Genomic DNA, 17212 nt, shown 5'->3' with positions numbered 1-17212 from the left:
TAACTGCCCTTTTAACAGACTGGCCGTATATCCTCCACTTCTTAAAAAAGGGTTTCATGTCATATGTAAATTCAGAAGTGGAAAGGGCTGACAGGTTAATTATAGACACAAAGAGCAAGGACAAATGGACTATGAGGTAAGCGAGTCTACATGTGCCTTCCTTGGTCAAGCATGTATTAATAAGCCTGCAAACATTTTCTGGGGACGGCCAGGTTCAGCTGTGTGCCAAGCCTGGGGAAGGCACAGTATCTACACTTAAAGAATTTGGCTGGTGGGTGGGAAGTACATGGGTGGGAAGACAGCATGTACCTGCAAGAAGAATCAAAGAAGTCCCCTCAGGACAGCAGGTGGAAAGAGATGGGGAACAGGGCCTAAAAACTGAGGCACCTGCCCCTTTCCGGGATGCGATGGTCAGAGAAGACCTCCTCACTGGGCTAGACCCACCTGGAAGGAAATGTGGCTAGGACCGTGGACGGCTGAGAAACCAAGCAGAGGCCCCCACTCCTTTGCCTCCTGCACCTCCCACCATATTCCTTCAGCTACTGGAGGCTGGGATTTCAGTAAAAAAGCAAACAAAACAAAACCCCATAGGGATCTTCCCCTTCTCTCTCCCTCCTCCCCACTAAGAACAAAGAGATGTTCAGATGGCTGAGGAGGCAAGTTTAGGGTCAGCTTCAGCAAGCAGATGGCCCCAAGAGTGGAACACCAGGCCTCTAGGCAGGGCGTGGACACCAGAGAATGCTTTGTGTTCCCCCTTTTCATTAAGTCGGAAAATATTTATTGGCCGCCTTCTAGGTGCAGGCAGTGAATAGGGCAACTCCCACTGGGACATTACAGTTAGTCTAGACGAGATGACCAAAGCCTGGGCCTCCAAACCCTGAGTCTGAGTCTCCCTGGGGTTTCTGACTTATTTGGGGGTAACGGGCCTGGTGATCTCCGATTGATCCTGGGCCTTCCCAAAGAAAGGAGGCCCGTCTAAAAAGTTTTCAAGTAGCACTCTCCCCGCCCCCCACCGACGCCACGCAAAGTAGGAACCCCTCCCCACCCAGTATCCCTGGGGAAAGGCGGCTGTTGGGTTGATATTCTGGGAACGCCAGGCAGAAATATGGCATGGCCACCTTCTGCAGGAGGAGGGGAATGTCCAAGAGGGTTTATTTGGCCCTGTTTGTTTCAAAAATCCGGACTTTTCTCCAAAACGTATGAGGGAGGTGAGACCTGGTCATGGCGTAAATCCAAGGAGTGGAAAACTAGTTGTATCGGAAATTCATCACACCTGGCCCGGGGAAACTTGCCACCGACTCCACCCCTCTTCCAGGTCTTTCCAGCTGCTTCCAATCTACTTTACGCCCCTCGGCGACTTGTGAAGAACCGGGAAGTGATACCCTCCAGAGTGCGGGATCTGCGGGGACCCCCCTGCCCTCGCGGGGTGACGAAGCGCGTCCCCACGCCGGGCAGCGCCTCCGTGGCGAACGTACGCAAACTGCTCCGTCTTTCGCGCGCGGACACCGGGACTGCGCGCCCGGCCGCCGCCCGCTCGCCTCGCCCCGGGCCGCCGCGGCGAAGGGGCTGCGGGCCCGAGACGCACCGGGAGCGCTCGCCGCAAGGCGCACCTGGACGCGCCCGGCCGTGCCAGCTCGGGCCCGGGCTCCCTAACCGCCGTCTCCGGCAGCGCCCGCGGGGCCCCGGCCCCCCCAGATCCCCTGCTGGCACGCCGCTCCCCAGCCCGGGTGCGCCCCGATCCCTGCGCGTCCCGACCGCTCTTACCCGGGAAATGGCCAGGGGTTGCTCGAAGTCCTTGCCCCCCACGAGGCGGAAGCCCCATGGTCCCGGGCCCTGGAGGACTATCTGCTGGGTGGTCATGGCGAAGCGACCCGCGGGGACAGACGGGACAGACGGCGGAGCGCTGTCGGAGAAAGAGCGCGCGGCGCGGGCCCGGGAGCCTGGGGCTGGCGGGAGGAGGGAGCGCGCGGGGGCGGGGGCGGCTCCGCCCCGGCCGCGCCGCCCCGCCCGCCCCGCCCGACCTCCCGCCGGCCGACCGCCTGTCCCCGCCCGGCGCGCCCGCACAGGGGGCGGGGTGGGGGCCCGGGTCCCCGCAGCCCGGCCCCAGCGCCGTCTCCCGCCCGCCCCCTTCCCCGCGCCTGCCGCCGCCGCTCGCAGCCCCGCCGTGGGTGCTAGGTGAGAGCCGAGCAGGTTCCGGCACCCCGCCGCGGAGACAAAGCCCGGCTCAGCGCTTTGGAAAACGAGTTTGGAAGTGCCGTGCTAACTCAACCCTCTGAGGTCAACTGCATTTTCACCTTTGCTGCTTGTAAAAGAGAATGATGTTAAAAGGTGCTTTCGGATGATCTCATTTGATGCGATGTAGCAGTCAGGGCATTTAGCCCCATTTTACAGATGAAGTAACTGAGCCGGCCTGAGTTAGAAGACTTGCCAGAGGCCACACAGCTGGTCAGTGATGTAACAGTACCACTGCCCGGGCTCCCCGTGCTAGAGAACCTCATACTGGAACTTTTCTAATGCTAATGAGACCATCAAACGGTGTTAGAATCCGACTTCAAAACTTTCCTAGAAACCTTTCCTCCAGGCTGCAGTTCGCTGTAGGTTCTGACCGTCCCAACAGGTCAGACCTCAAGTCTGGGACGGGCTAAGAGCTAAGTGCATGGAAAGACCCCTGGGTTGAGGACAAAACCCTGAGTTCCCAGCTTGCTACCAGCTTTGTAACTGGGCTCCTTGCCATCCTGGCCTGAGTGCATTCTCCATGCCAGACGTCCCCCGCTGTCCCGAGTCTCCACTCCACTCAAGTAAAACTGAAGTCCTTAAAATGCTTATAGGGCCACCCACAGAATGGCCCAACTCCCTCTCTGACCTCATATCCTCCTGCTGCCCCCCACCCCACACTGGCCTGGCTCCTGCATCAGGGCCTCCCCGCAGGGCCTCTGTCTGGAATGCTCCTCTCCCAGCCATCCATGGCTTTCTCTTTGTTCAGATGTCATCATACCAGTGAGACCATTTCTGAGCACTCTATTTAAAACCTTCTCTCTCGACTGCCCTCTCGCCTTCCCTACATTATTTTTCTCCACTGTATTTATCACCATGTGACATACTTAATATTTTACTTATTGTTTGTCCCATCCCCACCCCTAAGCATCAGTTCCATGAGGGTAGCAGTATTTCACTGTTTGATGTATCCCAGGGCCTAGAATAGTGCCTGGCACATTAGTATCTAACAGATGCAGTACATTGGCCACCCTTAATATGCACATACCCTCTCTGGGGTCTAGCTTCTTCATAGATTTCTTGGCACTCATTCATACTGGCACCCGGGCCCTAGCACGGTGCTTGACACAGAGCACAAGCTCAGTGCATTTGTTAAAAGCAGAGCTCTGAGGGGCGCCTGGGTGGCTCAGATGGTTAAGTGTCTGCCTTCAGCTCAGGTCATGATCCCAGGGTCCTGGGATCGAGCCCCACATCGGGCTCCCTGCTCAGCAGGGAGTCTGCTTCTCCCTCTTCCTCTGCCTCTCCCCACTGCTCCTGCTCTCTCTCTCTCTCTCTGTCTCAAATGAATTAAAAAAAAAAAAAAAAAAAAAGCAGAACTCTGTCTCCTTGTGATCCTGGCATACCTACCGAGAAGTCCTCTGCACAGACGTACACATAAACGGATCACCTTACTTGTCCAATTGTGTCACAGCGCAAATGCGTATGTCTGGGAAGGGTTTGCTTGTTTATAGAAATCAAAGTGGCTTTATGTTATCTACACATCCCTCTCACTCCCTTGCATCCTGACATTCTTTCTTGAATCTGAGAAAAAGGAATGGGGGTACAGCCAGGAACCAGCCACCTGCTTCATCAAAGCCAAAGATACACCCTCTTTGATTAGATTCTGTTGATTAGAGAACATGTTAGTGTTTCGAGTCCCTGCAGAATTTGGGGGAATTGCTAAATTCTGCGTCTGCCCTTCGATGTGCAGCAGTTTTGAATATTTTGTGCCCTAGGAGGAAAAAAAGGTTGAAAGCCACCACTTCTGTGCCCCCCAAGGCTGGGGCTGCCTCTCATCATCCCCAGGTGTCCTGCTAGCACGAACCTGATACTTCATAGGTGCCAATCAGTGCTTATTCTATATAATATTCTTTCCAAATATAGGACACTAGTACTTCTGTGAGGACTTGGGAGTCCTCAAGTTGCTGCATTTAGCTGTTAAATGTTCTCAGTTGTAGTCTGGCTTTCCATAGCAAGAGCTATAAAACAGTCAACACTTTGACCTGGTCATCCCCTTTCTGGGCACTGATTCCAAGGACATAACTTAAAAGAAGAAAAAAGCTATATGTACAAAGATATTTATAGCCACATTATTTATAATGACAAAAAATTGGAATCGAGCAGTAACAGAAAAGTGGCTAAATATGGTATGGCCATGAGGGAATAGTATACAGCATGAAAACGAGAACAGTGAAGACTAGGAGCAGTCAGGGAAATGTGCTTTCAAAATAGGTAAAAAAGAGTTTACAAAATTACTTGTAAACCCAATAGCATGATGTATAAACAAAATTATTGGTAAATGTTATATTAAAAAATAAAAAACTCATCTACCTGTTGTTAAAAATTAGGAGAAAATACAAAAACTAACTTTGTATTGGGGGATGGAACTGGGGAAATATTTAAAAGATCATTTCCTCTAATGATGATGTAAAGTTTTCAAAATAAAAATCAAGGTCCTTAGATGGAGACTAAATGCTAGTCTTTGTGTGGGGGCTAGGGACCTCATCTTCTAAATTTTTGATCTCTCTTCCTGTCCCCCAGAAGGAGCTCTGAGCTGGGCACACAGCTTGTACTCAGAAAATAACACCCCCCCCCCCCACCCAGGGACTGACAGCTCTTACCCCAAATGCAAGCAACCTTGTCTTATCTTAAATACTATTAGTATTTATCTATACACTCCAGTTCCCTCAGACTCTTGACTCCTGCCCAGTCCTAGGTGAATGGCCTTAAGCAATCTCTCTGAAATTCAGTTGCCTTGTTATTATTATTATTATTGTGCATTCCATAAAAGTTTGTGGACTTAAACAGTCTCCATCAAATATCTGGGGAGCGGGGGAGGGGGACTGGACTGCAGGAGAATTCAGGAGAAATGGAATCAAGGAGGGTAGAAAAAAGTGGTCCAGGATATCAGGGGGGAGAGTGGGCCTTCTCAGCTCTCCATTTCACAATGTGGACAGGGTAGAAGGCAACTGCTGGTGGGTTCCCCCAGCCTGGCTTCTGCGGACCTAGCAACCCCCACCCAGAGTGCCACCTCTAGGACCCTCCAGGGCCATTATGCAGACTCTGCTTCCTGGAAAAACAGCTCCCTTTCTTAATGGCTGGGAGTCCAGGACTGTGCTAGACTTGACATAAGGTCTTATTTAATCTCCAGGACAAGTTTTGTACTTGGCCAGGGGACTGCAGGGCTCCCATTCCTGGAGATCACCGCTGGGACCCCTCCCCTGGGCTGAGCGTTTCCCGCCGGACAGAGAGGCGAGGGGGTGACCCCCAGACTACGGCTACGCGGGGATCTGAGGCTAGCTCTGCCCTGGGGCGAGAGAGAGCCAAAGCTCTGATGTCGCCCCTGCCAGGCGCGCGGGCACACAGCGGCTCCCAAGTCCCCAAACAGGGGTGCAACTGCCTCGGGGCGCCCTAGCCAAACATATCTGAGCGACTTGCTTCTCTTTTCTTTAAAAAGAACCGAAACCCATGCTCACGGGCTTGAAAAACAAAGGCATCTGTCCCTGCCCAGTCCTATCCCACCAGTCTAGTCCCTTTTAATCCCCAGCCCCGCTCCGAGGGTCAGCGGGTCCTTTACTAGGATCCCACGCAGGGCTCGTCCCCGCGGAGCTCCAGGACCGCCTGTGGCGGAACCGGCCGGGGGGAGGTGGTCTCAGCTGTGCCAGGGACCGGCGGACAGTGAAAGGGCTCCTAATTCTCGCATTTCTCCCACTTCCTGCTCCAGCCCCGAGGGAAACCCTGAAGTGGCCGCTTGGGATTGGGCGCCTCCCGGATTCCACCCTGCACAGAGCATGCTCCGTGCACGGGCCAGAAGGACACCTAAGCAATGAACCTGGCGGCAGCCCCCTGCGGGCTGGTGAGGGTGTGGACAGGTGAGCGGAGCTGGCGGTCCGACAAGCAGCTCTTTTGTCTACCTGCCTCCTGGCTCCCTTGACAGGTGGCGCAAAAGTTATCAAAGGCAGAGAGATGCCTGGACCACTACCATTTCTCAAGCATCCCTGCATATTAAACGAAGAAGAAATTCCAAAACTGGATCACAGATAGGGGATTCATATTAACTGTTTATGTTGAAGAAGTTAAGACAAAAAGACAATGTCATATAATAGTGTTCACAAGATAATTAATGGATTAATAAACAATGTAATTTATCTGCTAATGGGAGAATTTAAAGTTGTGTGATGAACATATTTCATTGCTGTTATTGTATTTCTGTGGCTTTCCATGTAACCTCATCTAGAGAAACATCAAAAGTCTAAATTTGAGTCTTTAGCTCCCCTGGAACCACCCCTCAGTCCCCTCCCCCATAGAAGAAAGGTGGCTTGGGGTCAGAGTTACCCAACGGACCCTAGCCCAGTACCCAAACAATAAACACTGTCCTCATTACTAAACAGTGACTGTGAGTCAGAGTGTGTGCTAGAACTTGACAAACATAGTTGCATTTCATCGGGACAAGAGCCCAGTGGAATGTCACGATGCCTTTCTTACAGGAAGAAGCAGAGGCACTGAGCGACTGCCTGGATTCCCTACATGGAAGGACTTGGTCCAGCTCCTGGGAGGTGGACAGCCTTAGGCTTCCAGCCCTTTCAAGGACTGCCTCCACTGCAGAGAAGCCTTGCCCAAGGGCATGCTCAGCCCCAGGCTGCCTGTGTCATTTTGAAGGGACAAGTCTGATGGATCATTCTGGCCCCAGAGCTCCCTGTGGAATAGGTCTAGCCTGTCAGGTCTGCATGACAACTCTTAACTTCCTCTCCTCAATCCAGTTTCGCCCCCACTCCCTTGCACAGACATTGAGCCCAAGGGCCCTTCTTAAGAAACATCCTGCATGCTACATTCTGTCCCTGGGACCAGGGAATCCAGCCTGCAATAGGCCCAGAGAGGTTACGAGACTTGCCTAAAATCACTCAGTAACCAAGTAACAGGGCAGAGTCTGGGCTGGGAAAGCAGAGGAGGAGCGGTAGGGTCTGCAGAGCTTTGTAATAGAAGAGGGAGTGGCAGGAGGTTATTCAGAGGTTCGTGGATCCAAGAAAGACCCCTCAGACTCAGAATTCATGGAGTCCCCAAGGGCCAGATCTTCCTGCTTCACTGGCAAGGGCACCCACAGCCCAAGCGCCAGCAACTCAACTAGACTAGATCCTTCGGGAATGGCTCTTTGGACTTCCTCCTTGGAGGAAGTGGAATGTGCAACAAGCTTTAAAAGCATGAGCACATATAGAAGCAGTGAGGCCATACCAAGTGGCCAAAACAGGACGAGGTAGTAGGAGGGGCGGGAGATGGTCTGCTGGAGTGACATTACTGGATGACAGGCAGGCTGGAAAATTCTGTGGGGAGGGCTCTGAATGCCAGTGATCTGATGTGGTGTGCAATGGGGACAGGCAAAGGCATTTCCTTAGCCTCATCTCATTCCAACCATTCTCTCTCTCTTTCTGTGTGTGTGTGTGTGTGTGTGTGTGTGTGTGTGTGTGTGTGTGATATCCTCCCCCAAATCCATTTCCTCCTGGGGCTGGCCCATGCTGCTGGCCTGGTCTGCAGTGGCTGATACTGAAACCAACTATTTATAGCATTTGAGGACAGACAGAGTGATAGGGCCAGTTTCCATGACGCCAGGGCTCCTAGATGGTGGCTTCCTCCCTGCTGAGTCCCCACCGCCCCCTCTGTGTCCACCTCCTCTTCTATAACCTCTGACTCTCTACTTCTATGTGCTCGTTCCTTGGGCAGCATCAGGGGTGGTGCTGCTTGAGAACAGAGCAGGAGGCCAGCAAGGGATGATAATGCCACCCCACTGTCCCCCTACTCCCTGTGTTAGACCACATTCCAGGCTGAGGAGAGGTCCCAGCCGTCACCACTGGGTGATGTGACCCTGGGGTCTTTTACTCCCAAGCCTGGCCACCTAGCCTCTGCCTTCACCTCCCACCAGCTGACCGCCTGAGGTTATAAATCCCAGTGAGCATGGGGAGCAGATATAACCTACAGAGTTCTGGAGGTAAAAGAGTTCAGAAAAAAATTAAGGTGAGAAAATGAAAATAACTGCTGTCCTAGCCAGAGGTTTAGCTCCTGTTTTGGGTCCTGGAAGCAAAACGAAAAGAGAGTTCTGCCATGTGTCAGCTGTAACGATTTGGCAAGTCATGTAGCCTATTGTTTCTTTCTTCTCCTTCAGCCAACAACTATTTATTGAACACTTCCCATTTGCTGCACACTGTTCTATGTGCTAGAAAATCAATAGCAAACCAAACAGCCACAGATTGTCTCCCTTGGGAAGCTTACATTTTAGTGTAATGGACAAACAAAATAAGTAAATTATATGGTACGTTTTGTATATGTATGTTTATGTAGGTGTGCACGTGTTTAAATAAGTATTTGTATGTGTACGTGTATTTGCATGCATGTTTTCCGGCCGAAAGGGCCCACAAGTGAAGATACTCCAGAGCGGTGAGTACACCCAGCATCCTGATGTTGGTTTCTAAATACCATAAAAGGAATCCAGGATTCTCAAAGAAGTTCTAGAGCTGCAGCAGGATAGCTACCAGATTAGCCTGGGATAGCTTTTTATGCAGAAAGTAAGAAAGGGCTTGAGAAACTGGGGGGCACAGAAGCCTGTGAAAGGGGCTCTCCCTGGCCAAGTCTGAGACAATTCATTAAAATGATAAGGAATTCTCGCCTATTGGGGAAAATAAGAATCTAAAAGCCCACACAGTAGATAGATGGATAGCTAGAGAGATTAGACAGACAAAGGCAGGAAGAAAGGAAGGAAGGGGAAGGAAAGGTTCTTACTTACAGTAGAATTTTAAGTCCCAACTAGTAAATGTAGAGGGAGTACCAGAGTTTGAAAACCATCATTTTGCAGCTATCATAGTAAAGACTAAATTTGGGCACAAGTCATTGTTGAAGGCAAAATCGAGAATGAGAATGTGATGAGAAGCAGGATGTTTTATAGGTGTTTTTTGTTAAGATGTATTTATTCATTTGAGAGAGAAAGAGAAAGCATTGGAGGGGAGAGAGGGGCAGAGGGAGAGGGAAGGAGAGAGAACCGCAAGCAGATTCCACATTGAGCATGGAGCCCAACATGGGGCTTGATCCCATGACCCTGAGATCATGACCTGAGCCAAAACCAAGAGTCAGACGCTTAATGGACTGAGCCACCCAGCTGCCCCTGCATAGCCTTAAAGTATCTTCCCACAGATTGCTCATTAGATGCAAAGGGAAAAATAACAATACGTGGTAAAATCTAACACCACCTTGCCAGAAGGTCAAAATTAACATCACTGGTGACGGGCAAAAGTACACCGTGTGTGGCTCAAACACGGAATCCTGAGAAGGACATGGTATTGCTTATGTAACATGCCGGCCAGGAATGCGTAACCTGACTCTAATCACGAGGAAACATCAGACCACCCCTTTTGAAATCTAACAGGATGGGAGAGGGACTATATTCTTCAAAAATGGTAACGTCATAAAAGACAAAGTTTGTAGAAATATTCCAGATTAAAGGAGAATAAAGAGTCAGACCATCTAAATGCAATGTATCTGGGAGGACATTTGACCCTGCACTGGAGGGGAAAAATTGACGGAGGTGGGAGCTTCAAGTATTGTATCAGCGTTCAGTTCAGGGGTGGAGAACTAGATCACGGTTGTGTAAGAGAATATCCCTATCTTTAGGAAATGCACACTGAAGCATTTTGGGGTAAAGGGCCACACGTATGCAACTTATTCTCAAAAGGTTCAGGAAAAAGTTATGTGTGTGTGAGTGTGTGCTTGTGTGGCGGGGGGAGGAAGGGAGGGTGCAAATGGGATAAAATATTAACAATAGGTAAATCAAGGTAAAGGATGTATGGGGGTTCTTTGTATTGTCCTTATTCTTGGAACTTTTCTGTGATCTTGAACTGATCTCCAAATAAAATGTTTCCTTTAAAAGGAAATCATATAGAATGACACATGGTGTTACACTCTGTGGAGAAAAGTAAATATGTGTTGCAAATGTGAATAATAAAAGTGACGAGGGAGGACTTCTCCAGGAAAGTGATCTTGAGCCAAGACCTGAACAGGTGAGTGAGTATGTAGCTATCTGGGGGAAGCGCATTCCAGGCGGAGGAACTAGCATGAAGAGGGGAACCAGTCTGGCACCTTCCTCAGCAAGGTGGCGGGAGGGGGGACTGGAGCAGAGTGCATGCAGGTGTAGAGGTGAGGTCAGACAAACCCGGGCACCGAGCTGGGCGGCGCCTCCTGCGTGGGTCTGCGAACCGCCGGTCTGAGGGCTTTGTGCGGTGGATTCACATGCTCTGCCTTTTGTTTCCAACACTCTGTTTGCTGTGTTGAAACAAATGGAAGAGGAGGCAAGAGCCGCAGGAGGGGAGCAGTAAGTGGGCTGTTGCAATAATCCAGGCGACAGGTGATTATCGGCGGGGACCCAGGGTGGGAGCAGAGGAGTCTGTGAGCAGCGCTGGGATTCTGGCTATATTTTAAAGCATTTGCCGCTGGGTGGGAAGTGCAGTACAGGAGGGGGGCGTCAAGGATGACTCCTGTGTTCTGGCCTGAACAGCAGCTCCAAGGATGGAATTGCCATTAACTGAAATGGGGAAGCCTGTGGGAGAAGCAGCTTTGGGGGTACACTGAGGAATTGGGTTCTGGACATATGTCAGTGTCAGATGCCGGGTAGACAGTTCCGTGGAGTGGGGCAGGTGGTTAGTTGTATGTAGGAGTCTAGGGTACCTGGGAGAAACCCAGGCAAGGGCCGGGCACATGGGGGGTGTTTAGACCCAGGAGTGGATGAGGGCACCGGGGAGTGGGACAAGAAGCAGGGGGCCAGGGGTTGGGGCAGGGAGATGAGGACAAGCTGCCGAAACAGACCCCGAAGGAGCCAGTGGTGAGGTGGGACCAGGACTGAGAGACAGTGGATCCTGGGAGCCAAGGGAAGACGGGTTCAAGAAGAAGGAGTATTCAGGTGTGTCAGGAAAGTCCAAGGAGTTGAGGACTGAGAACCGCCCATGGGATTAATGCTGTTAAAGTCATCGAAGGTCCTGACTGAAGAGCTTTGGTAGGATGGGAGCAAAATCCTAATTGGAGTGGGTTCAAGAGCCAAACAGAGCAGAAGAGCCAGAGTCAGCAGGTATACACAGCTTTCTGAGGCATTTTGCCGTAAGGGAAGGAGAGAAACGGGGTAGTCGCTGGAGGAGGAACAGGATCAGGAGAGGTTTTTCCTTAACTGGAAAGGGGAGACTGGACCTTTCTTGCAGGGTCATGGAAAGGTTTGCTGTATATAACGGACTTCATCGTTTCTAGGTAAACGGGACGCTACTGTTTCGTAGTCTCTCCCTGGCCTGACCCTGCTCTGGGCTGACCCTCCAATGCCCCCTGGATGAAAGCTCAGCTTCCTCCCTGTCATGTTCCTTTATTCAACAATTCTTGAAAGCTCTAGTCTCTCTTCCTGAGCCCCTCCCCATGTCCTCTGGCCTCTTTCTCCCATAGGTTCCCGGAAGTGCCCCCTAGTTCCACACCCCCCACTCTGGCACACCCCCTGCCTGATGGCTGCCTGCCTTGATCCCAATGCTCCATGTTAAGGAGCACCACTTTCATTCTTTGGAAACTTCTCAAAAATACTAGAGACTATCATCTATAATTGGACTCCCAAGCTAAGGTGATGAGGGCACCTCTAAACCCACAATCATTTTGTGGGTACGAAGCAAAAGAGGTTTCAGGGAGTGGTATCAGTTGAGGGAGGGTGTAAGAGGATGAGTTCTTAGTGACAAAGAGGTAAAGACAAATCCAAGAGAAGTGCCAAGAAAGAACGGACAGGTCTTGTCAACAGCTGTATGACAATGTGCATGTGTTAAAAGCCTTAAATATGGTGTGCCCTTTGATCTTGCCGTTCTGCTACTAGGAATTTGTCTAGAAAAAAAGTAGGCATTTAAGGTACAAGAGCATGTAAAAGGTTCACCATAGAATTGTCCATAATTGCAAAATATTGGAAGCATCCTAAGTGTTAACGATAGAGGGCTGCTAGGTATATCATGGCACATTTATACCATGGAATACCATGTAATCATTAAATAAAGATATAGAGGTGAATAGGTCTTGTCAGGAAAGGTGTTTCTGGTAAGTGAGAAGAGCAGGTCACACACACACACAGACACACACACACGTGTAGAACACAAAAGAGGTTATAGTTCAGTGGAAATGATTAGGTGAGTTCTGTTTTGCTTCCATAACTTTGTATTGTTTAATTTAAAAAGTAGAATAAAAGTAACATAGAAAAAAAGGGATAATATTAAAGTTAGGAAAAGAGATAAGATTGCCCAGGCAACAGATTACAGAGAGAAGCTTGGGGAACATCCACACTGAAGGAGTGAATGAAGAGGAAAAGCAGGGAAAGAATTCGAAGAACCAGTGAGGGGAAAGGCAGGAAGATCTGATGGAAGCCAAAGAACAAGTGAGCCACCAGGAATGGCTTGCTTGTGATCCTCACTGCTGGTTAGCGACCCCGGAGTCACTCCGAACTCTCTTCCACCTTGCCCAACGCCCTCTGGCAATTTCTTTACAGCGAGGAGTAGCCATGGGATCAGCTCCAGCCAATGAGATATGGGAAAATGTCTGCGGGGGTTGGGGGGTGCTTTTGGAAAAGACTTTCCTTCCTTAAGGAAAGCATGTACAGAGAAAACCTCTGTCCTGCGTTGCTCCCTGTTTCCTGCCTTCAAATGCAGTTGTATGAGGATGTGATGCTTGCAGCTGCCACGCTAGCCAGCTTGTAATCATGATAGAAAGGCCAGGGGAGTCAGATAGACTAACCCAGAGCCTGTCTTCTTTTCTGTGAGATAATGAGACACATCTGTCAGCTAAGCTGTCACATTTGGGGGCCATCTGCTATTAGAGTTGGAGTCATTCTTAATTGATAGATAATATGGAGAGTACAAAGTTCTTGGGGGGCCTCTGAGCTTTGCAGATCTATAACCCTACAGAGGGGAGCCACAGTGCAGGTGACAAAGGATTGGTGTGGTGAGGAAGTATGAGCAGCGAGGCTGGACCACACTTCGGAGAGGCTCGTGAGTGGTAGAAGATAAGATGACATGGTATCAGGGGCGCCTGGGTGGCTCAGTCGTTAAGCATCTGCCTTCTGCTCAGGTCATGATCCCAGGGTCCTGGGATCGAGCCCCACATCGGGCTCTCTGCTCAGCGGGAAGCCTGCTTCTCCCTCTCCCACTCCCCCTGCTTGTGTTCCCTCTCTCACTATCTCTCTCTGTCAAATAAATAAATAAAATCTTAAAAAAAAAAAAAAACATGCCATGGAATCAGCAGGGGTACCTGAAGGTTCCTTCTGTGCCTTTGCTATCTTGGCTCTGGTAGAAGACTGAGGAAATTGACCTGTTTTTGAACTTCTAATGTTTAAGCATGTAGTAGGTGCTCATCAAATGGTTATCACTGTTAGCATTATTCCATGAGGTCATTCTTGGAGATGTTATAATCTCTAGGTAAAATTTAGATGTTCCGAGGTATACTGATCTGCAGACTCATCCTGGCTGTCTGTCCTGGCTTGGAGGCAGCGGGGTGTGATCAGTGGAAAGGACACTGGCTTTGGAGTCAGACCGAATCCAGTTACTTGCTGGATAACCTTGGGCTGAACTCCTCTGTCTCCGGTGCCTCACCTGTTAGTGGAGATCAGAATGCCTACCTCGTAGGGTTGGTATGAGAAGTAAATGAGAAAATGCATGAAAAATGCTGGTACAGAATAGACACCAGAGGAACAGGAATGCTCTGTGTTGGGCACTGCAAGTTGCTTTTCAAACATCATGTCCTTTTCCTCCTTCCTAACAGAACCCACCTTGGGCCAGGTGTCTCCCCCTCCCAGGTGAGGAAACCCCAGCTCGGAGAACTGAAGTGGCATTTCTGAGGTCTCACAACTGAAGTACCAGAAGCAGCACTTGAACAGAGGTCTTCTGACTCCCAGCCCATTGTCCTAATAGCCCTACTTTTGGGAAGAATTAGCATATTTATCCAATATGACAACTAAGTCTTAGAACTTTTTTTAAAAGTTTTTATCTATTTGGGAGAGAGAAAGAGAGAAATCAAGAGAGAGTGAGCAGGGGGAGGGGCAAAGGGAGAGGGAGAAGCAGACTCCCCCTGAGCAGAGAGCCCGATGCGGGGCTCAATCCCAGGATCCGAGTTGACCTGAGTTGAAGGCAGATAGATGCTTAACCAACTGAACCACCCAGGCACCCCAGTCTTAGAACTTCTAAAGCGTGGTCTGCTTCTCCCCATGAACAAGGGACAGCAGCCGCAATGGCTTTTATGACCTAGTCTTGGAAGTGACATACCATTTCTTGTGCCGTATTCTACTGGTTCCACAGACCAGCCCTGACAGAGTGCAGAAGGGCGTGAATACTGGGAGGTAGGGATCACCAAAGGTGTTCTTGGAAGCTGGCTACCACAAGCATCTTAACATTATTAAGACAGTTTTTGGCTTTAAAAATCTGCTGAAAGGGCCTGGGGACTCCAACAGGTCCACGGGCCATCCTTGGAGACCCAGTGACCTTGATGATACAAGCTCGAGTCAATCTATATGACTTATGCTACTGTTTAGACGATGATTCTCAGCTCTACCTCTCTTTTGCAGATTCACGTAGGTTTGTCAGCCTCACTTTTTAAAACAGGAATCTCTATGCCCAACACGGGGCTTGAACTCATGACCCCGAGATCAAGAGTTGCATGCTCCACCGGCTGAGCCAGCCAAGCGCCCCTGTCAGTCTCACTTTAAAAACCAGTAAGCCAGAGGGGGCCAGAGACTCTTATTAATCTACCCAGTGTTTTCCCTCTGCTGACACCGAGGTGAGTGCTGGAGGAGCAGAGTCGTCCTCCCCCGGGATAGGCATCAGAAACCAGCATCACATGGTCATTCAGATGCCTCATCATGGGCTTTTTCCATCTGTGAGTTCATCTTAAATTTTCTTGACTATGTTCAGTCTGAACCACCTGCCTGGCTAGTCCATTCCACAGATGACTTGTATCAAGTAGTAACTTCTTTCATTTGTCTTAAGGGCCTCCGCTAAGCGTTCCTGAGACAGGTTCGATCTCGACATGCCAAGACTTGGCAAATACACCTATGTACAACTCATGCAAACATTCTTCGTGACTTTTGAGACGCTAATCCTTTTTCCTTCAGAAGAGTCCTAGTATTTTTAGCATATGATACAGTTGGCCGTGTCCTCGTGGTCACATCAAACCCCTTGACTGGGTGGCCATCCCGTGCTCTCCACCATGTTCTTCTCAAGACTTTGGCCTGCAGAGCTTCAGCACATAGCCTACATTCAGCTCACTGACATTTGTATTGATAGGGCAAGGGTATTCCATTTTCCAAAGCTTGTCACAGTAACGCTCAGAGTCTAGCTTGCACAGTGGACCATTGAGTTACTGATCCAGCTGCCTTTTTCCTTCTTCTAGCAGCACACCCCTCCCCTGGCCTTCTCCTCTCCCCCCAGTCCACATGGTGCTGGTGAGGCTGTCACTCATACTACACCCGCTTCGGCCAGTGATTAGTCAAAGGAAGGCTAACTACCCAAGTTGGACCTGGCAGGGTCTGGAACTGTTCTCAGGGAAGCGCAACAGGAAGGCCCTTTTCCCTAGAAAAGGGTGTCAGAGGCCTGTAAGAATGAGCCCCGGGCTGCCTATGGCCGCACTCGGTAGGTGACAGCGTGGCCAAACAAGCCAGCAGCACCAAGAATGAGACAAGTACGAGAGGCGCCAAGAATAAGACAAGTACGAGAGTCGAGAGTCTGGACTCACTCCTGCCCGAGGAGGGTTCCAACTCCCTTCTTTCCAGCGATTTGACCCAAGAATGGCCCGTAGTGTTAGGTTTCTACCACTTATCATCAACGGGAGCCCCCATACAACTGGCTCTTTCTGCCAAATTACATTGTGAGGGATCTAGTCCCCGAAGGAGCATGTGTTAAGAGAAAGTAACAGATGGCTGGGAATGCAAGTAGAGATCTAGAAAGAGGGCTGGCCAGTGAAAAGGCAGATGAACCAAGGAACAGCATTCCATGGAAGCAGATAACTGGGTGGTGGGGAAACAGACACTCCCATACTTGGCGGGAGTATAAACTGTTGTGATGTATTTTGGAAGGCAGTTTGGCAGTATCTCAAGATTTGAAATGTTCTTGCTCTTTAAGCCAATCAATTGTATTCAATGCAGCATTGTTTATTGTGGGGGAAAAAACTGGCAATATTTGCATCATCAATAGGGGATTGATTAAGTAAATTATGGAAACATGTCCAAGCTCTATTGTTAAGGGAGGAAAAAGTGTATAAGACCATGCAAAGCTTTTGTTTATAGACCATGTGTACTGTACAAAGAAAGCTCAGAGGACCATAGAGCGGAGAGTCAGCAGCAGTCATCTCTGTGGGGAGGTGACTGTAATTACAGAAAATTCTCACCTGCTGTTTGTATGAGCTCAGAGTAATTTGAGATTAATTGCTGTTCTATTTCTGCTGCTGGAAGAAAGGACTGATAACGCATCCCTTCCTTCATTATTAGTATTCTGAGTTCTAAGATCTCTGGCCCCAGGGGTTCATTTATTTACGCATTTACTTGATCAAGTGACTGAGTGCCGACTATGTTAGGCACTCTTCTTGGGTGCTGGGCATATAAAAGCCAAATGGAATAATTATCCTCATGGATTTTACAGGATCGTGAAACACATATCAGATGCTGATGAGTTATAAAGCACAGGATGAGAAGGGGGAGAGGATGCTGGGTGGAAAGAGTAGGGTCCTGTTATATATAAAGTGGTCAGAGAAAGCCTCGTTGAGAAGGCAATCTAAAGATGTAAAGAGAGGGGAGAAGAAGGCCATGCAGCTCCAGCAGAAAGGGTCTTCCGGGCCCAGAAGACAGAATGGAAGATCCTGAACGTGCAGTGTGCTTGACGAGTCTGAGGCCATAAGGAACAAGGAGAAACGAAGCCAAGGTAAGGGAGGGGGG

The 17212-nt window shown here is 49.8% G+C and overlaps 1 protein-coding gene across 1 annotated transcript in view; it reads right to left on the bottom strand.

Moving 5' to 3' along the window:
* Positions 1 to 1973, bottom strand: part of PDLIM1 (PDZ and LIM domain 1) — a 48545-nt gene extending 46572 nt beyond the window's left edge. Inside the window, exon 1 of the mRNA XM_036111711.2 lies at positions 1765 to 1973. Coding sequence (XP_035967604.1) covers positions 1765 to 1860 — 96 coding nt within the window. The 5' untranslated portion in view covers positions 1861 to 1973. The remainder of the gene's footprint in view (positions 1 to 1764) is intronic.
* Between the last annotated feature and the right edge of the window lie 15239 nt (positions 1974 to 17212).

This window comes from Halichoerus grypus, chromosome 7 (assembly GCF_964656455.1).
Source record: "Halichoerus grypus chromosome 7, mHalGry1.hap1.1, whole genome shotgun sequence".
Lineage (NCBI taxonomy): Eukaryota > Metazoa > Chordata > Mammalia > Carnivora > Phocidae > Halichoerus > Halichoerus grypus.
Note: the sequence above shows the minus strand (reverse complement) of the source record. Positions and strands in the feature narration are given on the sequence as shown.